At 52.0% G+C, this 23,860-nt stretch overlaps 2 protein-coding genes across 4 annotated transcripts; one reads left to right on the top strand and one right to left on the bottom strand.

Annotated features, from left to right (window-relative positions):
- Window positions 1-2,875: 2,875 nt before the first annotated feature.
- LOC128101169 (3-ketoacyl-CoA thiolase B, peroxisomal) lies at window positions 2,876-12,374 on the bottom strand. Of its 2 annotated transcripts, XM_052724033.1 has the most exons (12): window positions 12,081-12,374; window positions 11,844-11,937; window positions 10,749-10,806; window positions 8,801-8,880; window positions 8,341-8,383; window positions 6,429-6,527; window positions 5,423-5,503; window positions 4,423-4,613; window positions 4,094-4,273; window positions 3,774-3,829; window positions 3,543-3,688; window positions 2,876-3,235 (listed from the first exon to the last, which is right to left on the bottom strand). In XM_052724033.1, exons 1-12 carry the CDS (start codon window positions 12,249-12,251, stop codon window positions 3,160-3,162), a joined length of 1,275 nt encoding a protein of 424 aa, XP_052579993.1. In that variant the 5' UTR covers window positions 12,252-12,374; the 3' UTR covers window positions 2,876-3,159. The 2 variants fall into 2 exon arrangements, with proteins under 2 accessions (XP_052579993.1, XP_052580002.1); XM_052724042.1 differs by lacking the exons at window positions 8,341-8,383; window positions 10,749-10,806; window positions 11,844-11,937; window positions 12,081-12,374 and having other exon boundaries at window positions 8,801-8,886.
- A 157-nt stretch (window positions 12,375-12,531) lies between these two features.
- Window positions 12,532-18,230, top strand: Myd88 (MYD88 innate immune signal transduction adaptor). Of its 2 annotated transcripts, XM_052724055.1 has the most exons (5): window positions 12,532-14,145; window positions 14,863-14,997; window positions 15,392-15,572; window positions 15,902-15,993; window positions 16,242-18,230. In XM_052724055.1, the coding sequence occupies exons 1-5, from the start codon at window positions 13,818-13,820 to the stop codon at window positions 16,394-16,396; spliced, it is 891 nt and encodes a 296-aa protein (XP_052580015.1). In that variant the 5' UTR covers window positions 12,532-13,817; the 3' UTR covers window positions 16,397-18,230. The 2 variants fall into 2 exon arrangements, with proteins under 2 accessions (XP_052580015.1, XP_052580024.1); XM_052724064.1 differs by lacking the exon at window positions 15,392-15,572 and having other exon boundaries at window positions 16,242-16,386.
- Window positions 18,231-23,860: the final 5,630 nt, after the last annotated feature.

Below are 23,860 nucleotides of genomic sequence, written 5' to 3'. Positions count from 1 at the left end.
CTCACTTTGCAAGTGCTGGGTTACAGGCATGCACCACTCTGCTTGGCTTAAATATTCCCTCTTGGGGCTGGAGAGATGGCTCAGAGGTTAAGAGCACTGGCTGCTCTTCCAGAGGTCCTAAGTTCAATTCCCAGCAACCACATGGTGGCTCACAACCATCTGCAATGAGATCTGGCGCCCTCTTCTGGCCTGCAGGCAAACATGCAAAACATATATATATACACACACACACACACACACACACACACACACACACACACACACTCTTTCCTCTTAATAATGAGTGGTTTCAGCCAGGTGTGGAGGCACAAGCCTGTAACCCCAGCACTTGAGAGGAAAATGCAGGAGAATGTCGGCTTTGGCCTATGTCCTACCCCGTTTGGTCCTCTGTTCTCAGCCCACTCCTGTTCCACAGTCCAACTCCTCACAGTAGCCAGAGGCTCTGTGGAAGGAAAAACCGCCTTGGATATCCTGTTTCAGTCCCTAGCAGGCCCCTCATGTCCTCAGGATAAAAACACTCTGCTCAGCCCAGATCACTTATTCAGTCAGTAAGGAAGGACAGTCTCCTTACTCTCTGTCCCCTCAGGCCTCTCCTCAGGGAAGGCTGTCAGTGCTACACGGAGCAGGCGTGTGGGGACCAAATGCACCGGGTGGGGGCACTGCTGAGCTGTGTGCTGGGCAGCTGGGCCAGTCCTGCTGAAGAGACTCCTCCATGGAGGGGTCAAACAGGAAACCCCTGGACCTGCAGTAGCCACACGTGGAAAAGCAGGAGACAGCTTCAGACGGAGCAGTCCATTTCAACAACCTGGGGTGACGCTGTATCCCATCTACTGTCCTATCAGAAGCTCCAGGCTTACCAGATCCTCCCAGAGTGGACATTTGCAGAGTGAGAGATGGTGTTTGCTCAGGGGTCTGCTCCTGGGGTTTGCCAACCAAACCACTCAGGCAAATTGGATTTTTCCCTGCCCCCTATGGAGGAGGACAGCGCCTGTTCCCAGGCCTGCCTTGCCCCAAGAGGGAGGGGCTGGAGGGTGGGAAGTCAACCACTCTCCCCTGAGGAGATTGAAGATGTAGCCTGTCTAGTATATTAAAGGGAAGCCACTCTGGCAGATCCAGAGGATGGCCTGATGGGTGGGGACAGTGAGCTCCCAACACAGCGGGGAGGGATGGACCACTCCAGGCCTATGGAGCTCCAGGGCGAGCTTCATTGGCAGGAAGGTCACAGGTCAGTATGGAGCTGAGTTAGTTGGAGTGCCTGGCTTGGGTACAGGTAGTGTTGAAGGACAGATCCAGGGAAATGCCAGAGACCAGAAGCAGAGACAGAGCACACTAGCAAGATCCTGCAGCCTAAAGTCTGGGCAGCAGCTGAAGTCATGGGGAGAAGCTTAACCATGGTGATGCATGAGGGTGACTTGGGGACTGCTGGGGTGCCTGAGACTGAAGAAACTACCCTATGGTCCAGCACCTAAGGAGCCAAGGGCTAAGCCTGGAGCACCTGCTGTGGAACCCCATCTTCCAGGCTGCTGGCCTCCTGATCTTGAGGATATGAAAGGGTTAACCATTCTAGGGAGGGGAGATGGACATTTTCTTCAGTGGTGTGACCAACCACAAGCTGCCCATCCTCCTGTAAAGAAGCCCTGATAAAACTCTGGTTCATCAGGCTGGACTTGGGTGCAATCAACTTTGACCTGTTGTTGGCTGTCTAGAGGAAGGGATATTTGCTCTGGTCTGTGTAGAAGTCACATGACAGCTCCACAGGAGGGAGAAGCCAGAGGGTGACGTCAGATGGCTGACTGACCTGCCCACCTAGGATCAGAGCACTGAGCTCCACCAGAGCTGGACAGTAGGTGCCCTCTGACCCACGCCTCTGCAGAATCCCACCTGCTCCTCTGGCTTTGGAGGCAATGTCAACTCCCTGCCATCTGCTGTCCTTGGCTCTGCTCAGAAGCATCAGTCCTTGGGGTCCCAGGGTCACGCAGCTTACAACTCCACCCCTGTAAGGATGCTTCATCCCTGAGTCACAGGTGTTGGCTCCCAGGAGTGGCTTTTGTGTCTGTGTTACTGTTAAAATGCTCCATCAGCTGGGTGGACTTCAGAACCTGCCTTGTGAACCAGCTGCATACCTGGGAGGTCTACCTGACGAAGGGCAGTGGCGGCTGGAGCAGCTGGACCATGTGGGTGGGGATGTTGTGCCTTCTCACCTGCCCATTGCTCCTTGGAGGGACAGGACAAGGCACCTAAGAAGCCTGTTGGGTCCTGTTCACGCAGACAGGCTTCTCAAGATCGATAGCACCTGGCACTCCTGGAGTCCACCAGTCCCTGGCAGCCTTGCTCTGTGTTGCTGGCAAGACCACAGGTGACATCTGTGAGGCAGGACTGGTCTGAGAGGGACAACACATGGAGAACTGTGCCCATGAGTGTCCTTTTTTCTCGGTGCAGGACAAGGAAGCTAAGGCCTCGGGGTATACCCAGGAGTTCTCCAGTCTTTACAGGTGTTCTTCATTGGCAGGTGAAAGCTGCCCCTGGCTTCTGGGACACTGCCCCCAGAGCCTGGGCACCGGCTGGAGCTGCCTAGCCTCACTGTCCCCACTACCTATTCCCAGGAGCAGCGGGCTATCCCGAGTCCAGGTGCTGGAGGTCTGCTGGCTGCAGCTGTAGGGTGGAGGATCTTGGGATGAGATGCCTCCTTCCTATACACAGTGCTGGATGGTTCCTGGGATGAGGGAGCCTCTGCCAGGGCAATGGTGTCAGCTGAGGTCCTGCAATGACAGGTCTCCAAAGCTTGCACACAGCTAGATCACTAGGGGGACCATGGCTCTTAATCATTATGCAGATCACACAGAATGACCCCTGGAGGAAATGGCAGACACCAAAATGAAACAACATACATTTATTACATCCATCCCACCTTAAGGGAGGCACCATCCCTCAGAGGTACACAATGACTTTGCAACCTGGGTGTTCCATGCTCACTTCAGCATAACTTGAGGTACCTGATGGGGCACTCCCACCTCTTTTTGCCAAAAATGATCACATCTTCTAAATTAAAGTGCTGTGATACCCCCCTCCAGTGCTGAGTGTCCCATGCAGGTGGCTTCTGCAGAGTCCCTCTCTGGCCACCACTGTAGGACTCTCTGGGCGGTGCCTGCAGCCAGGGCTTCAGTTCCCAGGATATTCAAAGACAGCAGCGGCTCCCATCCCCGTCCCGATGCACATGGACACCACTCCATAAGCCCTGGGGAAAAGAACCTGCGTTGGCTGAGCAGAGCTTGACCCCAGCCCATGCCCCCACCAGGCAGAGCTGCGTCTTATAGACACATGAGCAGAACAGATCTGTGGGAACTGAGCCCTAGACAGACACACACCCAGGTGGCAGACACCTTCCATAGGTTATGCTGCCTTTTAAGCAAGCCATCAGGAAGACAAGTCTCACCACTCCATCCCTAGTTCAGAACACCTGTGTGTGCTCACCTCCCCAAGCCCCAGCTACCTCACACCCCAGCTCGAGCATCCCCACAACACTCCACAAGCAGCAGCCTTACCGTTTCCCACGACGCTTCAGTTCATTGAGCAGCGTGACCACCTGCCTTGCCCCAGTGCAGCCCAGGGGATGGCCCAGGGCTATTGCACCCCCCAGGGGGTTCACCTTCTCTGCAGGAATCCCCAGCTTCTCCACACAGTAGAGGGCCTGGAAGGAGCCAGAGCAGTAGCTGAAGCCCCCATCTGCTCTGAACCACTGGCCCAATCGACCCCACCATGACACCCAGGCTCACCTGACTTGCAAAGGCCTCATTGATCTCAAAGATGTCTATGTCATTCACAGTCAGCCCTGCAGGCAAGATACAGACCAGAGCTGACAGTCACAGGCAGGACTCTGGATTCCCTCTGGGCTCCACCCCAAGTGCGGCTCTAGTGGTCTACTGTGTGTGCCAGGCGAGGGGGTTCCAACGGTAGGTTAGGGAGGCCTTGGATGTGCGGTGCTAGCCTGACCCACCTTCATTCCAGAGCACCCACAGGGTCAAACCCAGCACACCCCAGTCCCAGATACAGGGAATGAGGGGTCCAGGTCCAGGATGAGAAGGAGCCGCCTCACCTGCTTTCTGCAAAGCTGCAGGGATGGCATAGGCAGGACCGATGCCCATGACGTCAGGAGGGACACCGACCACCGCATAGGACCTCAGGACCCCAAGGATGGGAAGGCCCAATTCTTCAGCCTTGGACCTCCGGGCCAGCAGGACGGCAGCTGCTCCATCGCTCACCTGACTGGAGTTTCCTAGGGGAGGAAGGGTGGGACGAGGAGGCATCAGGCCGAGCTGAGGAGAGCCAGCCCTCCACCATCACTTTGCCAAGGGGCCTGGTCAGCTCCAGTTCTCAGAGTAGAACAGGCCACTTCCATCAACCCTATTCCTGGCCCACGCTCACCAGCTGTGGTAGAGCCTCCATCCTTGAAGGCAGGCTTCAGCTTGGCCAGGCCCTCCATGGTGGTGCTGGGGCGGACACCCTCGTCCTGGGACACAGTGATGATTTTTTTGTTGCCCTTGTCGTCGAGGACAGCTGTTGTCACAGGCACGATCTCAGCTCGGAAAGAGCCCCTGCTCTGGGCTCTCGCTGCCCTGCCAGCACCGTGGACAGTGAGACACAGGCAGTGAGACACAGGCTTGTCTGGGCTCCCTTCCTGCCTGTCCCTAGCTTTGGCCAACTCAGGAGAACATGTACTTTAGGGTTTGAAGTCTGGAAATATACTTGGCCCTTGGGGCGCTCTGGTTGGAAGGAATTCCTTAGGACCCTCACCTACCTTTTGGTAGGGTCAGCATGCCTAAGGCCATCCAGGGCCTCTTCATCTGTTCCACAGCTCTAGATCATATCTAATTCCCATCTCAAAGGGGAGAAGGGAGTGAACACTAAGTTTGTGTGCGTGCGTGCAAACAAACACATACCATAGCATGCATGTAGTGGCCAGAGGTCAGCTCTGGGGAGTCAGTTTCCTCCTTTCACCTTGTTAGAGGCAGTGTCTCATTTCTGTTATGCTGAGTTCAAGTAGCTGGACCACAAAACTCTAACTGCTTTTCTTGTCTCTGCTAAGACCCCTGCTTGAGGAGGCCACCTGGCCCAGATACCATGTATTTCTTTGCTGTCTCTTTGTACAGCTGGGCTGGTCAACCTAGCCTGCCCAGAGATCTGAGGCTTCGTATTTCTCTGATGGCAGCTCAGCTTTGCCTGAGGTCACCTCCCCACACTCAAGCCTATTCCATAATTTGGGAAGGCAGTACCCTAGCACAACTCATCATGATGCTGGCCACTGAAACCTCCCAGCTAGAGAGATACGAGGTTTGTCCCTTAGCAGAGCTCTACCTGAAACTACCAGGTTGGCCCCGTGATCCACTCTCCAGCCCTATCAATAGCCCATCCTCGCTGTACTCACTTCTGCTGGGAGGCCAGAGCGAAGGCATCCTGCTTCTGCCGTGAAATGCCAAACCGCTCAGCCACGTTCTCCGAGGTTATCCTAGACACAAACAGTAAAGTAGGAGGCTGTGGGTCTGCTGGCCTGAGAGCCAGGGCCATACTGAAGGCCTGTGCCTGCACTTCTGGGCATCCAGGTCAGAGACAGGGTTTCCATCCATGTTCCAGGGACTCTTGGCTCATCATGGATATTGAGCACCCATATCAACAGATGCTCAAAGATTCAAAGACACCTTCTTAAAGGGTAGAGCAGCCTGAATGTGGGCCTACAAAAGGAACTGTCTCCTGGGTAAGTTGCCTCAGCCCATAAGACAAGGGCAGGAGGGATACTGGGGGTAATATCTGGCCTCAGTTTCTCCTATGGCTTCCAGGCTACTCTTGGAAACACAGGATGTGGACACAGCCAGGTCAGTCTGGAGTCCTCACATGGCCAGCCTCCCCAGAATCCCTTGCCCTTGGATACACACTGTGAAGCGCTCACAGACATGGCTGCAGTACGAAAGCATTGGAGAAAGGGAACAGATTCCCCACACTGCATCTCACAGGCCCTCTCCTGCATGTAAGGGAATCCAAGCTTCCCATGTTCTCAACTCTTGAGGTCTCCAAGGCTTTGGGGACTGCTATCACTGCTTTCCCTGAGACACAGCACCTCAGACAGGGTAAGGCAGGATGAGCTACATTTGGAAACTTGTGGAATCAGAAAGGGCTGTGTGTGTGTGTGTGTGTGTGTGTGTGTGTGTGTGTGTGTGTGTGTGTGTGTGTGTGTGTGTGTGTTTTGAGCGGGAGGAGGCAGGTCTCAGGAAAGGAAGCCAAGTGAGCCTCAATCCCATACCCAGTTCCTATGGAGCATGTGACACCTGGGGAAGAAGATTAAATACTGCCAGCCACAGAGGAGAACATTCCCTGGTGTCTGGTCAAGGACAGACAGAACAGTGACTGAACACACACAGCTTCCTGTGGACACTCACCCCATAGGAATCAGGCAGTCTCTGGCCTTCTCTTTCTCCATCAGGCGTGAAGAAATATTCCCAGGGTTCCCTCTCTCAGACAGGGACATGGACTCCACCCTAAGGAGGAGGAGTGATTTCAGCTGTAGTAGGAAGTCCTAGGGATGGCCAGCTGAATGGCAATTTCAGGCAGCCCTCGGGAAATGTGGTACGCTGTCTAGGAAGCCTGAGAAAGGCAGATGGCCCACGAGGCAGGTGGAGGTTATAGGGCAGCTGAGCTTCTCTCTCTTAAGTCTAGTCACTATATCAGACATACTCCCAGAGCCAAGACCCCACTGTCCAGTGCTGAGGCAGGAAACTGGCATCCCCGGGGCAGCCTTCTGGTACCCACTCCCCAGCACAAGGTATATGCCCTGAGTTAGACCAAGCTCCCTGTAACTTCAACGTCAAAAGGAGATGGGAGAAATTCCTTCCAAACAAGCACAAGGTTAATGTCAATCAAAGGGACCTGACTGGAGTAGACAGCAGGGAGGATGGACAGGGAGTAGGTGTAGAGGACTCAGAAAGGGTGTGGGGGGCAGGTAAAGCGTATGATGATAGCAGATGACCTTAACTGAGTGTTTTCTCCCGCTAACACTAGCTCGACCTCTTTTCAAGCACAGGAGCCCTTTACACAGTGTCACCTCATGACACAGACCCCACGGTGCCAGCTGTCCCTCTGGCAACATTCCCAGAAGTACGTGTCCCCTTATAAAGATGAGGACAGTGAGGGCTGAGTGGTGAGGAACTCACCCATAGCTGTCCAACCTGGACCACAACGAGACAGTCTGGCCCCGAGGAAGCCCTCAGCTAGAAGGCCGTGCACAAGCTGCACTCTCAAAGGCTAGGGGACGGTCAGGATGTGATGTGGGCATCCTCCAGACTCGCCTGCTTTCTCCAACACTGGGGTCCTCGAACTGATTGGACTAGACTCCCCTGAGGAACTCATGGAGCCCCGGCCCTTTCCCCAAGTCACCCCATCTGCTGTCCTCACTACGACAAACATGAAGAACTGCAACAGGCAGGCTGGCCGTGGCCCTTGCCTCGCAGTCTCCGTCTGTGGACTATGGCTGTCACCCTACTGACACACAGGCTAGGACGACCCAGGGAAGGGCGGCTAAGACCTGACCACGGGCAGCGATGCCCCCTGACGGGAGACACTGCACAGAGGGCATGGAAGGCTGCTGGCCCCGGACCCTGCCAAGGCCTCCCTTAGATGTCTTCCCAGCTTCAGACACCCCAAGTCTGCACCCTAGAGTCTGCCCTCTCTCGGAGCCACTTCCAAGTTAATTTCTACAGGCAGAAGCAAAACTGTAGTCTAAGTGGTGACAGTGAACAGATACCCAACAGTCTGTCCCTCAGAACACAGTTGCCACTCGAACGCCAATGTGGTGACAAGAGAAAGGACAGACTAGTAAACGGTGATACAATAAAAGCTGTCCCTGACTTTAGGATGGCTTCCAACCTAAGGTCCTCTTGTCTAAGTCTTCTCAACAGCTGGGACAGACAGGCATGAGCCACCATGCTCCGCTCTATGTGTCCCTGGGTTTAGGGGACCAAAACTGGTATTTGTCTCTCGACAGGCATAGAGAACATAGAAGTGTCCTTGAAAGCATTCTCCAGTGTAGTACTTCCTCAGCGTGCTTGTCCACATTTTCTACTCTGGCAGATTCCCAGGCTACCTCAGAAACCAACTCCCTCTACTGCAGGTGCTGAGACAGAACCATTTCTGAGCAGCCCAGAGCTTGGGCCACTCCTGGACACATTTCTGGGAGCCCAGTCTAGTCAGCTGCCATGGTGGGCAGGGAGAATCATGCCCCTTCGGAATTGAGGAGAGGAAAATTAGTTTGATTATTACATTGGTTAAGAAGGTCCGGCAGGAAGACAATCTTACCCACAGGCCATGCCAATGTCATAAGACCCATTTCTGATGCCACCTGTAACAAAAGCACTTCATAACCATCCTTGGCCAGAGTGGGCCTGGCCTGGATCAGCACAGCCCGTTCCCTCCCTGCTCTTGGGGGACATTCACCAAAGCCTCACAGAAGACCCAGGAGCACCCAAAAAGGCTTGGGGTGTGACAATGGGTGCTCCTCCACTCCTCTCTGCCTAGAGTCCCTAGGGTCAAGAACCAAGGTCAGAGCCAGTGGTGGTGGCGCACACCTTTAATCCCAGCACTCAGGCAGAGGCAGGTGGATCTCTGAGTTCCGGGACAGCCTGGTCTACATAGTGAGTTCCAGGACAGCCAGGACTACACAGAGAAACTCTGTCTCGAAAAACACCCCAAAACAAAACAAACAAAAAAGGAACCAAGGTCAGGGCATGCTCATGGGCACCTGGCAGTCACAACTCACCAGCGATGTTGGCCACTGCCTGCAGGCCCGATGAACACTGTCTGTTGACAGTAGACAAAGGTACAGTCTCTGGAATGTCACTGAAACAGAAGGGAGATGGCAGTCAGCCCTGGATGTGCTGCAGCTCCTAGACAGCAGGCCCCATGAGGCCCATAGTAGTGTGTATAGACCAGAGGGATAACAGCTGGCCTTGTCCCCACTAGAGTAGATATATATAAAGGAAGGGTCAAGGACTGGGCAGACCCTGCCACTACAGCCACTTGCCACCAGGGTCCCCAAGCACATGCCCTGCTACTGTGGCAGGGGAAGCTTGTTTGGGCCACAGGCATTCTTCTTCAACTTTGAAGACGTGACAGAGAAAAGTAGACATCGCTTTTGCCCACACAAAGACTGGCCATCAGCCTAAGAGCTAGGTCTCACAGACAAGGCCTCCAACCATCTCCGCCCCCTGGCCTCACCAGTACGCACCCGTGTATCCTGTGTGCCTTCTCTGAGCATCTGCTCTTGCCCGGGTGAAGAGTGTTTCTGGCATGTTTGTTCTTGTGTTCTTAGTGTGATACTGGGCTCAGCTCTGGGAGCTACCTGGGCTGTCCCTCCAGGTAGATAACCCGTCTTGTCCAACAGTACAAAGAAAGCCTCAGCTGGGCAGTGGTGGCACATGCCTTTAGTCCCAGCACTCAGGAGGCAAGGCCATGTGGATCTCTGTGAGTTTCAGGCCAGCCTGGTCTACAGAGCAAGATCCAGGACAGGCGCCAAAACTACACAGAGAAACCCTGTCTCAAAAAACAAAAAAGGAAGAAAGAAAGAAAGAAAGAAAGAAAGAAAGAAAGAAAAAAGGAAGAAAAGCCTTATTTCTAGTGCCTCCTTAGACAAATTCAGGAAGTCCCTTGAGACTCTTGCTAATTCAGCTGTACAGTCAGGCTTGGAAACTCTCAGGCTGGGCTCTCAGTGACAGCTTTTCAGGCTTGATACACTCTTAGTGCCAAACTACCCATCCATCAAGCCCTTCCCCCAAGTCACCAAGTTTTCATCCAACAAGTACTGAGCACAAGGTACTGTGTTAAGGAGGCTAAGACACCAACAGTACTGTACCCCAGAGGATGCCCAATCCATATGCAGAAAATTAATCCACTGTCAGAGATGGAAAGAACAGGGTCAGTTGGCAAAGCCGTAGCACAGGGAGGCACTTAGCAACCCACTGGACAGGAAGGTCAGTGTCTGACACACTCGAGAGCCAGTCTCCAAAGATGTTTGGGCAGGGATTGGCTAGAGCAAGGCGAGTGGGGAGAGAGCTCTCCATGGGGACAGACAGATGGACAGAGGCAGACAGGAGGAGGAAGCAGGGAAGAGATGAGGATGGAAAGTTACGGGGGTTGGGGGTGGGGAGGTATACCTTCGACCCCAGGCTAAGTCTGACCCCCTCTTAGATCCTACAGGTTCTGTTTTTTTCCCTGTTCTGACACTGGCCAGTATTGCTATTATGTCTCATCTAACTGAGGGAGGAAGGTCTTCAATCTACACGTGGAAGTAATTGAACTACTGCTTTTCCAACCGGAAGATGACCAGGGCTCCTCTTGACTCCTTCCTCCTGGCTTCCCCCTCCCCGCCCCTACTCTCAAGCTTCTCATAATGGACTGAGCCTGGAGTTCTCAGGCAGCTCAAGTAAGCAGAAGCAAAGTCATGGACCAACATGGTTGTATGATTATTTACCTGACATGTGAGGACAGAGTCCATGAGTCCAAAGGGTAAGCAACAAGTTGGCCACCTTTGCCCCACTCCCAAAGCTCTGGGTGTTCGGGCTCTGGGCCAGGTAACACACCGTTCAAGGTAGAAGAAAACTTGGGTCCAAGAACTCTGGTTGATTTGATATCGAGTGTCCAACCTGATAACCTGTCACCTACAGACTGGTCAATGGTGCTGGAATCCCCACCAGAGGTTAAAGGATTACCTCAGAAATTGGGCGATGCGTGCCATGACGGCCCCAGCTCCGGGCTGAAGCACATTGCCTGTGGATAGAGACCTTATTCAGTGCCAAGCTTTGCACACTAACTTTCAGCTGTGACTCCCAAAGAGGAGATATTCCAGATGTCTTCAGGATTTTCCCAGGCTCATTTGTAACTGTAGAAGTTCAGAGTCTGAGAAATGAGAAGCCAGCTACCAACCTCCTGTCATATACCAGCCCGGTGCTGGAGGGCCACCAGCGTGCCTGCCAAGGCATGCGCCTCTAAATCAGCACAGCTGGGTGGGAGGCCCGCTTGCCTGGCAACAGGAGAGCCTCTAGGGTAAGAGGCGCACAGTGCAAAGCCTAAAAGCTGAGGGAAGTAGGGCTGTGGGTGAGGGAAGAGAGTCTGTAAGCCTCCTCAAGTGTCCTCCTCCAGGCCCTGTGTCACTGGGTGAGGAAGAACAGGCTGGCACCCCGCAGGAAACCCTGTCCTACACTGTTCTAGTTCAGGGAAGAGCAGGGGTTAGGGCAGGGTGAACCCCGTCTACACCTGTAACCGAACCGGGGCTGGACCAGATGATTCTGATAGACAGGATGACAGTGTAGGTGGAGAACCGTGGCCTCCCACCTCCTGGAGTCTCCAGGAACATCTGAGCTTTAGAGCAGTGGTTCTCAACCTTCCTAAGGCTGCGACACTTTAATACAGTTCCTCATGTTGTGGTGACCCCCAACTATAAAATTATTTCGTTGCTACTTCATAGTTGTAGTTTTGCTATTGTTACGAATCGTAATGTAAATATCTGTGTTTTCCGATGGTCTTGAGACCACTGTGAAAAAGCCGTTTGACCCTCCGAAAGGTTGTGACCCACAAGTTGAGAACCAATGATTTAAAGTCTGCACCACAGGGCATCCCTGCTTTCCACCTCCACTCCGCTGCCTGATACACCTGGAGGTAGAGCATAGGCCATCAAGGAATCATCCCACTGAAATTAGTGGACCCTGTCAAGTCTCGCTCTGTGAAACCCAAGTTCGCGGTGAGAAGGGGAGACCTCGGGAAGGAGGGGAGGGAGGGCCCAGAGCAGGCCCGGCAGGTGAGCTCACCCACGGAGATGTCGCCCAGCTGCTCAGGCTTTAGTTTCACGTCCTGGAGAACCGCGGTCAACACGGCCGACAGAAGCTCGTCCGGGGTGGTGTCCTGCAGGGCGAAGCGCAGCGGCGGTGAGCCAGCCCCGCTCCTGCATCCCCACCCAGGGGACTGTGCGGTCACCTCACCCAGAGGGCAGGATCCCACCCGCACTGGCCGCCTCCTGCGCCCCCCGCCCACCGGAGGGACCTCACCTTGAAGCCGCCGCGGCCGGCACGGCCGATGGGGGTGCGCCGTCCGTGCACCACCACCACGTCGGAGGCCGAGGCCCGCGGGAAGCCAGCGGAGCAGGGAGCGGCTTGCAGCGCGGAGCTCGAGTCTGGCCTGCCGGCCAGGTGGCCCAGCACTACCTGCAGCCGATGCATCGTGGAGGTGGGTCCGGAGGATTTGCCTGGGCGCTGGGTACAGAGATCTACGACTGAAAAACGATCCCCCGGCGCAAGCGCAGGACAGTCTCTACCAAGAGAGGCCTAAAAGTTGATCACCAGCCGGGTAGAATAATATCGCGAGTGGGGGGTGGGGTTCATAAGGGACCCGCCCACTCCTAGACACAACCAACTAGGTTAAGGGGCGTCTGATTGAGGGCACGCCCCCAGCTACCCACCTCGCCCTAAAGCCCCTCCCAAGGCTCGTCCCGAGACGATCTTTCCACTAAAAGCCCCGCCCGCCAATCCTACGGAGACCAATCAGAATGTGCACCCTTAAGTCTCGCCCAGAAACGCGGACTGGAAGCTTAAGTTTGCGCAACCTTTTGCAGACACACGGGAAAGAGGCACCCCAAACTTTGCGTTTCCTAAAATGAACTCAGACTCAAGGGAGCCCCTCCTCCAAAGTCTTGAGCTCAGCGCGCAGCAGCACGAAAGGCGGAGCACGGCTCACGGCTTCTTCCTTTACTGGGCGAGCTAGAAAAAACACTCCGGTCTCCCATCAAAATTTGCTCTGCTGGGTCCCAGGTCCCAAAACTCAGGGCCGAGGACCTAGATAACGTTGGGGCGCCTAGTTCGGCCCCAACGGGGTTGGACTGTCACAGAAGCCCTCTCAGAAAAGAAAGCAATTTTTGTTTCCTGGTTGGTATGGAAAACTGATTTTACAAATGTGCTGAATGGCAGCCAGGTTCTAACTGTAGCATGTCCCACACGTCTTAAGCCTGTTTTACGTCTGTTTGGGATGATGTCATTAGTGTCCACAATCTCCTAGGATTTGTACTAAGGCGGGGAGGGATGTAGACCCTGCCTCGGAGATTGACACCTAAGTAGATTAACTAAACAAATTAACGAAAACAAGTTTCCCTGGGTCTAGACTGTAAGTAAGGTGGTAGGTCCGCGTGTTTTTTTGCAGACCCCAGAGGGTAGAACTGAGTTTGCCTCAGATACCAAAGGACAGAATGCCCTCAATGCCAACTTGCGGGTAGGGTTGTGGCCTTCCCCTTTAAAAGGCAGTCACTACTTGCACCAGATGGCTGAGGGCAGATTGAGGCTTCACTTTGCCACTTCCGAAGCCACAGTCTGTCTTTTCCCTCCCCATTACCAGAATACAGGTTACTGTGCATAAGGGCTGTAACTCCTTCACGTCCTAAGCAAGGCTAATTCACCTCACCATGCACCACTACCAGATCTCCCAGGACAGGTCAGTGGATCAAGACAGATGCCAAAGGCCTTTTTTTAGGTTCTCACAACTTCAAGGGGAGACGAGCAAAGACGAGAAACATAAGTGGGGTGAAGTTCAGGCCCTGTGTTCAGGTGTTCATACAAACACTCCGAGGGTAGTGGCGGGACACCCCAGCTGCGCTCCTGTTCTCGAGACTCCAGATTCTAGCAAAGGGCGGAGCTTCTCGGAAAAAGAGAGAAGGCGGGGCTGACAGGAGCCCTAGGGGAAGTAGGAAGGAAGCTCGCCTGGCCAGCGGACATCACCAAGGCTCAGGTTGGCTCGCCATGTCTGCTGAAGGCCCCCGAGTGGGATCCATGTGCCTGGACTCCTCCAAATCCTCCCTACCCTTGGCCGCGCTCAACGTGCGAGTGCGGCGCCGTCTCTCGCTGTTTTTGAACGTGCGGACGCCGGTGGCGGCCGACTGGACCTCGCTGGCAGAGGAGATGGGCTTCGAGTACTTGGAGATCCGACAGCTGGAGACGCGCCCAGACCCCACCGGCAGTTTGTTGGATGCTTGGCAGGGGCGCTCTGGCGCGACGGTCGGCAAGCTGTTAGAGATGCTGGCCATGCTGGACCGTGAGGATATACTTCGGGAGCTGTGGTCCAGCATCGGTGAGGACGCCTGCTTTCTGGCTTTGTGCCAATGGTCGTCGAGGAGGCTGGCCTTGGCATATCAATCTTGTTTCATTTTTCTGGGGTGTGCTGGGGAGGGAGGGAGAGACGGTCGAGAATGTTCTATCAATATGCAGGACAGCGTAGGGTTGGGGAGAGGGCTCAAAAACCCTGAGATAGGGAAAGGATGTGGAATGAGTCCAGGCAACCTTGAGTTGGACTAAGAATCAAGATCTGCTTCTCTGGGAGTATCCCAGTTGTGTCAGGAGCAACAGAACAGGTGAAAGACTAAAGCCCCTTCTGGCATTCAACACAACGCCCCTGCCCACAGTTAGGTATACCATGCTAGGGGGGGGCATCACCCTCACTGAGCACTAACCCGGTGTCTGAGCCCTTCTGGCATTCAAGGCCCTGCTCCCACTACCCTGCTCCCTGCAAGATGCCCAATTTGGAGTCATTCTCAAGAGCCTTAGAAAGGGTATGCAGGATGAAGTGTGAGAGGCAGATGCCAGCCAGACTTTGGTGGCCTTCCAGATGCCCACTCTGGGAGAGTCAGAAAGGGAGTGCCAGTTTGTCGGAGCTGTCCATGGCACCAGTGGCTAAAGAAGGCCCAGAGCCCAAGTAGGCTAATGGAACAGATACAGGGTATAGATGCAGAGTGTTTACAGCAGCCTGGGGCAACTGGGGAGCCTTCTACACCCTGTCTCTTCTCCACAGATGATGACTGCGAGAAATACATAGTGAGGCAGCAGATGCAGGAGTCTGAGAAGCCCTTACAGGTGGCCAGAGTGGAAAGCAGTGTCCCACAAACAAAGGAGCTGGAGGGCATCACCACTCTTGACGACCCCCTGGGTAAGGGCCCAGTGTCGTTCCTATCCCCTGGATAGGATAGGTGGGCCACAGCCCCAGGATGTGTGGTGTGCAGAGCATGCATATTGGAACACAGATGGATAGACCTGGGATCTTGAGCAAGTCACTCATTCTTTCTGAGTCTTGGTTTCCCCATCCAAGAAATGGGGATAATAGCAGTCCTATCTCTGAGGGCTTCTGAGACTATAACGGCACGCCTCTAACACGGTTAACTCAGATTTCATCTGGGAGTTATCTTTTCTGGTGGGAAGGGCATATGTAAGACATCACTTTGGGATGGGTGCAGGCCCAGGTTCCCTTGATGGATGACTCCAGGCTGGGCTCCTTCCAGCCTTCCCTCAGAAAGCTGACCATTACCCTTGTCCCTTGTCCTCAGGACAAACACCAGAACGGTTCGATGCCTTCATCTGCTACTGCCCCAGTGATATTGAGTTTGTGCAGGAGATGATCAGGCAGCTAGAACAGACAGACTATCGGCTGAAGTTGTGTGTGTCCGACCGTGATGTCCTGCCAGGCACCTGTGTCTGGTCCATTGCCAGTGAGCTCATTGAGAAAAGGTTGGTTAGTCATCCAAAGGGGCAGGTGGGTGAGTGCATAAAACTCAGCTCTACGCTGGGCGGTGGTGGCACATGCCTTTAATCCCAGCACTTGGGAGGCAGAGGCAGGCGGATCTCTGTGAGTTCGAGGCCAGCCTGGTCTACAAAGTGAGTTCCAGGAAAGGCGCAAAGCTACACAGAGAAACCCTGTCTCGAAAAACCAAAAAAGAACCAAACAACCTCAGCTCTGCACTGGGTAGCCCTGGTACCGTGGGCCTCCCTGAGGCTCTCCTCTAGAGGTGAGCTGAAGGAAGTCATCCCAATGCCTGCACTCTGCCACTCTCCCTTAGGTGTCGCCGGATGGTGGTGGTTGTTTCTGACGATTACCTACAGAGCAGGGAATGTGACTTCCAGACCAAGTTTGCTCTCAGCCTCTCTCCAGGTAAGCTAAGACCTGCTTTGGTTAGAGAGGGGAGGAGAGGGATAGCCTTAAGATTTCCAGACCAATAATGCAGGACCAAAGCCTGCCAGATCTCTGAGTGGGTGTACCTGTGAGCTTCTTTATGAAGTGGATATGTACCATGGATACCTAGCTGGTAGAGAGCTGGTGTTGTCCCTTGCTTTGGAGACTGGGTCTGGCCCACCATAGGGCAGGGGCCTGGTCCCGATAGCACACCCTTTGGCTTCCAGGTGTCCAACAGAAGCGGCTGATTCCCATCAAATACAAGGCGATGAAGAAGGACTTCCCCAGTATCCTACGGTTCATCACTATCTGCGACTATACCAACCCATGCACCAAGTCCTGGTTCTGGACCCGCCTTGCCAAGGCTTTGTCCCTGCCCTGAAGATGGCCCTGGGAGCCCTAGGTCTGTCAGTCTGCCCTTGCTCTTGTGCTTGCCTCCTCTGACATTGTAAGAGGGAATTTGTGGTCCACTCAGCCTTGGAGGTTCTAGCTCTACAGATGCTTCTCCAGCAGCCAAAACCCATCTGGACACTGCCCCTCAAGTCCTGGATGGAACGAGTGACTGCAAGTAACTTTGTTACTTGCTGGGTTGTCAGCCAGTACAGCGATTACCAGGGACCAGCTGAGCTACAGCCGAGCCATCTTTGGTCTCAGTTTCTCCACCTGAGAAACAGGATATGGAGATCAGGCAGGAACATGGCGAGGCATTGCTCTGGCTGAAGGAGAGCTGGCTGTGGGACCAGAGCCTTGCCAGGACGACTGCTTCCCCCATTTGTCTCACATTCCTGTTCCTCCTTTTTTTTTTTTTTTTTTTTTTTTTTGGTTTTTCAAGACAGGGTTTCTCTGTGTAGCTTTGCGCCTTTCCTGGAACTCACTTGGCAGTCCAGGCTGGCTTCGAACTCACAGAGATCCACCTGCCTCTGCCTCCCGAGTGCTGGGATTAAAGGCGTGAGCCACCACCGCCCGGCCTGTTCCTCCTTTTGCAGGGCAATGGGGAGCTGAGCTGACTTTGACCCGATTCTCTGAAACTATCCTCTTTGCATCTTTGACCCCCTCAGCCTCAATCCCATGTTCTGTGGTCACTAGTCTGGGTAACTGGGACTGCTTTTCCCTCCCACGTAGCCATGCCTGTGCACATATCTCAGCTTCACTTTGCTTGAAGTGGGATCCTGTCCTCTGGCATGCCTATCATTTATAGTGGCCCCAGCAGGGCCCCCAGGACTATGTCATCAGGGAACCTTCCTCCTTGGCCCACCAACACAGAGACTTTCTCCAGCTTTCTGCACTTTGATTACTTACTTTGTTAACAAGCAGCGAACATACAGAAACATCCTTTCTCTAGTACTTGGAGGTATGTGGCCCCATGGAGTCCTATTCATTAGATAAGTGTAAATGTACACGTGCTCCTCACACAGATACTCCCTCACACACAAAGGCATCTGCATACCTGTGTTTACTTTGGGACAGCTCCTAAGAAATGGCTGAGTAGAAGAGTTTTGCCATCAAGGGGACCTGGCCATCTCCCTGGATAAAAACGGGATGTCCTTACTACAGGTAGCGGCACATGCCTATAATCCAGCATTTGTGAGGTAGAGGCAGGAGAATCAGGATTTCAAGGTTCGCCTTGGATACACACCAAGTTTAAGGCCAGCCTGGACTACATGAGAGCCTATCACCTCTCTCACCCACCCATTCCCCCCTCCCCCACCAAAAAAGAAGAAAAAGATGGGGGGCACTGTTAATTTCTTCTCTCTCTTCTCTGATCACTGAAAGCAAAGTCTAGAAAGGCCCCAAACGTGAGCACATGCATGCCTTCAGCAAAACGAAGGTGAAAAAGGAGAAGCCGCCTCACACCACAACTCGGCAGGCTCAGCTGGTTCCTCCCCAGCAAGATGGTTTCCATATTCCTCTCAAGCTCTCTATCATGGAGGCAATGTCACGGTCTCTGGTCTTAGTGCTCAGGGCCACCCCAGGGTTCTGAATCCAACAGAAAATGTGCCTTCCTTCAGTGTCTGGGGCAGGAATGGAGGCCCCTTTGCATGACCTCATGAAGCACTTTTGTGGGCATTTTAAAGCAATCTGGAGAAAGTATCTTCTCTACCTGTTATATAGGTTTTATGAGAACTTCAGTGAGATAGATGGGATAAAGGCTTATGTTTGCCATTTGTACTTCTGTATTGGAAATTTATAATAAAAATATTCTATTTGAGAAAGCATACTTGTGACTGTGTGTGTGTGTGTGTGTGTGTGTGTGTGTGTGTGTGTGTGTGTTAAGGTGTTTGGAAGTAGACAGATAGGCCATGACTTTCTCATGTAAGAGAAGCTGCCCTGTAATGTGGTGTCCCCTCGGGCTTCCAGATGGCTAAGCCTTGGCCTCATAGGCTCAGGCTTCAGCAGGGACCAAGTGGAGACAAGGGTATCCATCAGCTCCAGAAAACTGCTTCCTCCACCAGCCTGAGCCTTTCCTAGGTTATACCATGTTCTAGGTCCTGGTCCTGCTGGTTGTATGTAGTGCCAGGGATTGAACCTAGGGTCCACGTTAAGCAAACTTTGTATCATCTAAACTGTATCTCAGACCACTGTCTAGACCTTGATTATGGCGTTACACACATCTATGTATGTGATTGGATGGCTAAGTGCTACACACACACAATACTGATGTTACATTTGAGGTCTTCAGATTGCCCTACAGTTATATCCCATGGTGCACTGGGTTATATCCCATGGTGTACTGGGTTAGAGACCTTGTGAAGAGTGTAAGAACTCCGATTACCTTTCCAACTTGCTGAAGATCTATAATTATCTCAGGATAGAAAGTCCTAGAGCTAGTTGAGATGGAATGCCCCTAATCTCAACTAGGAAACACAACAAGACTGTCAAAAAAAGGTTTTAAAAATTAACTTTTTTTCTCCCCCTGAGACGGGGTTTCTCTGTGTAACAGCCCTGACTGGCTGTCCTGGAACCAGGTTGGCCTTGAACTCACAGAGATCTGCCTGCCTCTGCCTCCCAAGTGCTGGAACTAAAGGCATGTGCCACTGTGCCCAGCTCCCAGAAACTTGATTTTTTTGTTGTTGTTGTTGAGGAGCTGCTTGTTTGAGGACCAGGCCAAGACAGAATATACAAGCTAGTCATGCTCTGTTGTAAAGGAAATTAGACCCCAGAAGAATAATCAAGATGCAAATGCAGGAAAGCCAGAACCACTCAGAACCCAGATGATAGAGCTCTGGACAGCGGGGATGCTGGCTGGACCAAAGGCAGCAGCATATCCCACATACCCTACAGAAGACAGGACTCTCAAAGGTGGTGGTGGGAGGGGGGGCAGGGAAAACCCTAACATGGGAGAAGCAGTATGGGAAAGATCTCAGGGATACTGCAAATGAGAGGCACCTGTAGGATGGAGAATGGGATGGTCAGATAAGACCTTTGGGGCTCAGCAGAGATGACTGGGGCCATGGATCTCAGTCTGCGGCAGGGCCCTAGCTCAGGTCTGGGCGGGAAGGTGTGCTAGACTGAAGTATGTTAGGAGGAGCTGGGTAGTGACTACCTGTAAGGTGGATTAGGCAGGTGGAAAAACAGGGTTGTAATGTCTGCTTCAGGAATCTGCTTGAAGAAAGATGAGAAAGGAAGTGGTGGTGAGCTGGCAAGGAGTGACTCTGGTCTCCACACTTCCTCTTTCCTCGGATCAAACCCCACTGGGCTCACTCTAGTATATTCTATGTCACAGCACATCTCAATTTTGAGCAGCCACATTTCAAAGTGCTCAATTGCTACATGAGGCTGGCTGACTTTTTGACTTAATCTATTTTTTTAGATTTTTATTTTATGTATATAAGTGTTTTGTCTGCATGTATGTATGTGTACCACATGCATGCCTGATGTACACAGAGGCCAGAAGAGGACACTGAAACCTTGGAACTGGAGTTATAAATGGTTATGAGCCACCACGTGGGTGCTGGGAACTGAACTTGGGTCCTTTCCAAGAGCAACAAGTGCTCTTAACCACTGGGCCAATTTTCCAGCCCAGAATCCCAGTACCTGGGAGTCCTTAGGTATATACCCAAGAGTGATAGAGCTGGGTAGGACACTTCATGTAAATTTCCATAGTGGCAGCTGGGCGGTGGTGGCGCACGCCTTTAATCCCAGCACTTGGGAGGCAGAGGCAGGCGGGTCTCTGTGAGTTCGAGGCCAGCCTGGTCTCCAAAGCGAGTTCCAGGAAAGGTGCAAAGCTACACAGAGAAACCCTGTCTCGAAAAAACCAAAAAAAAAAAAAAAAAAAAAAAATTTCCATAGTGGCTGCACCAGTTTACATGCTCATTAGCAATAAATAAGTGTTCTCTTTCTCCACAGAAATTTTTTGGTGTGTGTGTGTGTGTGTGTGTGTGTGTGATTTTGCCTGTATGTATGTCTGTGCACCATATAATGCATTTCTCATGGAGGTGAGAAGAGGAGAAGAGGTCATCAGATTTTCTGGAACTGGAGTTACAGGTGAACCCTCATGTGGGTATCTGAATCCTCTGGAAGAGCAGCCCACACTCATAACTGCTGAGCTGTCTCTCCAGCCCTAATTCTTTTTATTCAGTGCAGAACTATGAAATGGTGCTGTCTGTACTCGGGGTAGGTCTTCCAACCTCTGTTAGGCTTCTTTGGAAATGCCCTCACAGACATACCCAGAGGGTTTTCTTCTAGGTGAGTCTTAAGTCCCAGCAAGGTGCCACTCAAGATTAACCATCACACCTGCTGAAGAGCAGGGCCCGATGGGTTAGTTCTAGAGGGGGACCTGAGAAGTCTTAAGTCTTTTGACTTTATTTTAGTGTGTGATATATGTGTGATGGTTTGAATGAGAGTGACTCCCACAGGCTCATATATTTGAATGCATGTTCCCTAGTTGGTGGAACTGTTTGGGAAGGGTAAGGGATGGGGCCTTGTTGGAGGAGATATGTCACTGGGAGGCAGACTCTGAGGTTTCAAAAGCCCATGTCATTCCCAGTCAGCTCTCTCCTTCTGCCTCGCTTGCAGATAAGGATGCAATCTCTCAGCTACTGCTCCAGCCCCATGTCTGCCTGCCCGCTGCCATGCTTGCTGCCGTGACGGTCATGGACTCACCCTGTGAAACTGTAATCCAGCCCCCAATAAACTTTCTCCTCTAAGTTGCTTTGGTCATGGTGTTTCTTCACAGCAATAGAAAAGTAACTGAGACAGTCTGTGTACACATTTGTGCACAGGAGCACGTGCATGTGGAGGTCAGAGGTCAATGTCAGGTGTCTCCTTCAGTAGAACCTGGAGATCACCAATCTGGCTAGACTGGCTAGCAAGTCCCAGGATTTCTTTTCATCTTAAAAAAAATGGCAGGGAGTTGGAGAGGGATGGTTCAACAGTACTCACATGGTGGCTCACAACTATCTACAATTCCAGTTTCAGCCGATCTAATACTTATTTCTGGCCTGTGTGGATACTAGGCACACATGAAGTGCACAGAAATATCATGCCACCAAAACACTCACACACACACACACACACAAATTTTTTTAAATTATTTTTTAAAAAATAGAAAACCAGTGATTTCATATGTCTTTGCTTCCTGACTGTGGACATAATATTACCAGTTGCTGTTGAAATCTAACTTTAAGACATGGTGGTCCAGGCCGGGCGGTGGTGGCGCACGCCTTTAATCCCAGCACTCGGGAGGCAGAGGCAGGCAGATCTCTGTGAGTTCGAGGCCAGCCTGGTCTCCAAAGCGAGTTCCAGGAAAGGCGCAAAGCTACACAGAGAAACCCTGTCTCGAAAAACCAAAAAAAAAAAAAAAAAAAAAAAAAAAAGACATGGTGGTCCGATAAAATACAGGAGGTTATTCCAATGTTTTTGTATCTGTTGAGATTTGCTTTGTTACCGAGCATGTGTCAATTTTTAAGAAGTTTCCATGGGGTGCTGAGAAGAAGGTATATTCTTTTGTGTTAGGGTGGAATGTTCTGTAGGTCCATTTGAGTCATAAAGTCCGTGTTGCTCCTCACCAACCTATCCCATTTCTATGTGAATCAAATAGGAGCCTCCATTTTTTTTTTAATCTGTTTTTTTTTTTTTTCAGCAGTTTCTTTTTTTTTCAAGACAGGGTTTCTCTGTGTAGTTTTGGTGCCTGTCTTGGATCTCGCTCTGTAGACCAGGCTGGCCTCGCAAGTGCTGGGATTAAAGGTGTGCACTCTGGACAACCTTTTTAAAAGATTCTATTACCAGTGGCTTCCCTTTACTATTACTCTTTCCCCGCCACGAGACTGTACCTTTAAGGAATGGGCCAAATCAGCCCTTCCTGCTGGGGACATAGCTCAGTGGCAGAGCTTGATTGAACAGCATGCATGAGCTCCTCTGTTCACTCTCCAGTATCAGTATGGGGTTGAACAGAGAGGGGATTTCCTTTTCAGGTTGCCGTTTTCAGGAATTTTATCACAGCACTGAGAAAAAGCAGCAGTATACTTCTCAGTGATGCAAGGTTGAGAAGCTCTGACCCATACATCAGAATCAACACTCTTCTTCAGGCTGTGTGCTATGATTTCCCTCAACATTAGCTCCTGCCTTCCAAGGACATGACTCAGCCAAGTCATATCCCTAACCCGAGTCAGGCAAGCCTTTGGGAGATCCCAGTGTGCAGAGTGAAAAGGGCTGAGTTCTGGGGCCATGGTGGAGCATGGACTTGTGAAATGGAGGCAAGCTGATGGCGGTATGTGGGATCCTGCAGCAAGTGTTGCTGCTAGAGTTTTCAGACATATAAGCCAGCAGAGCTCTGCTTGTTTAAACTAGGCTGTGTGCAAATCATCTTGCATTTTCTCTGTATCTCTTCCCTAGTCCTCCACTAGGCTCTGTGTCTCAAGATACCGACCTTGGAGGATTGCTTCAGGCAGCTCCCCTGGTTTTCTGGTTTGCTGATGGCCAGCACCAACAGATTCAAAAGTAAGAGGAGAATGCAGGGGTATTCACATAGCCCGTGGCTCTCCTATCTAGGGGCTAGTGATGCCTGGTCTTTACCTTCAGGTAGCCTTTCCTGCACCTGCCCTTCTACTTCTGCTGGTCCTCATCCCATGACCATCTGGGGATTCTCCAGAGTAGCTAGCTTGGAAAGACTACACTAGTCCCTTATCTTCCTTCATTCAGCCTGTGCCCCAGCAAACAGCTCCCTCGCCAAACTATTCTCAAGTTGTCCACTTGGACGGTTGTACCAGGCTCTTTCTTTTTTTTCCTTTTTTGGTTTTTTGAGACAGGGTTTCTCTGTGTAGCTTTACGCCTTTCCTGGAACTCACTTTGTAGACCAGGCTGGCCTCAAACTCACAGAGATCTGCCTGCCTCTGCCTCCTGAGTGCTGGGATTAAAGGCGTGCGCCACCACCGCTCGGCCCCGGCTGTTTCTTTCAGGCCACCAACCAGCTCCCAAATCATGACAGAGACTTATTAGTCATGAATGCTCGACCTAGCTCTTATACTTAACCTGTTTTCTCTTTGTCTACATTTTTGCTTCAGGGTTTTTTACCTTTCTTTCCTTCTGTATATCCACTGCTTCTCTATGACTGGCTGGCAACTGCTTGGCTTCTGGCCCTGAGCGTGTCCCTCTCTTTCTCCCTCATTCTCTTCTCCATCTCAAGACTAGATTTCTCCTCCTACTTAGTCTCTCTGCCTGCCAGCCCTGCCTATCCCTCTACTGCCTAGCTATTGGCCAGTCAGCTTTTTATTAGACCAGTCAGGTGCCTTAGGCAGACAAGATAAAAACAGATGCAACACATCCTTACACCATTAAAGAAATGCAGCATAAACAAATGTAACACAACTTTACACAGTTAAAGTAATATTCCACAGCATAAACAAAT

Source organism: Peromyscus californicus, unplaced genomic scaffold, assembly GCF_007827085.1.
Source record: "Peromyscus californicus insignis strain IS unplaced genomic scaffold, ASM782708v3 Scaffold_11__1_contigs__length_118956290, whole genome shotgun sequence".
In the NCBI taxonomy this organism is placed as follows: Eukaryota; Metazoa; Chordata; class Mammalia; order Rodentia; family Cricetidae; genus Peromyscus; species Peromyscus californicus.
This window is presented reverse-complemented; position numbering and strand designations above follow the sequence as displayed.

Excerpts from the sequence above, each read along its gene's own strand:
- Myd88 (XM_052724055.1), top strand. The coding sequence starts at position 13,818 with ATGTCTGCTGAAGGCCCCCGAGTGGGATCCATGTGCCTGGACTCCTCC. Across the intron at positions 14,146-14,862 it reads GGAGCTGTGGTCCAGCATCG|ATGATGACTGCGAGAAATAC; the intron begins GTGAGGACGCCT and ends TCTTCTCCACAG. Across the intron at positions 14,998-15,391 it reads CACTCTTGACGACCCCCTGG|GACAAACACCAGAACGGTTC; the intron begins GTAAGGGCCCAG and ends CCTTGTCCTCAG.
- LOC128101169 (XM_052724033.1), bottom strand. The coding sequence starts at position 12,251 with ATGCATCGGCTGCAGGTAGTGCTGGGCCACCTGGCCGGCAGGCCAGAC. Across the intron at positions 11,938-12,080 it reads CCGGCCGCGGCGGCTTCAAG|GACACCACCCCGGACGAGCT; the intron begins GTGAGGTCCCTC and ends TTCGCCCTGCAG. Across the intron at positions 4,274-4,422 it reads TGGAGGCTCTACCACAGCTG|GAAACTCCAGTCAGGTGAGC; the intron begins GTGAGCGTGGGC and ends TTCCTCCCCTAG.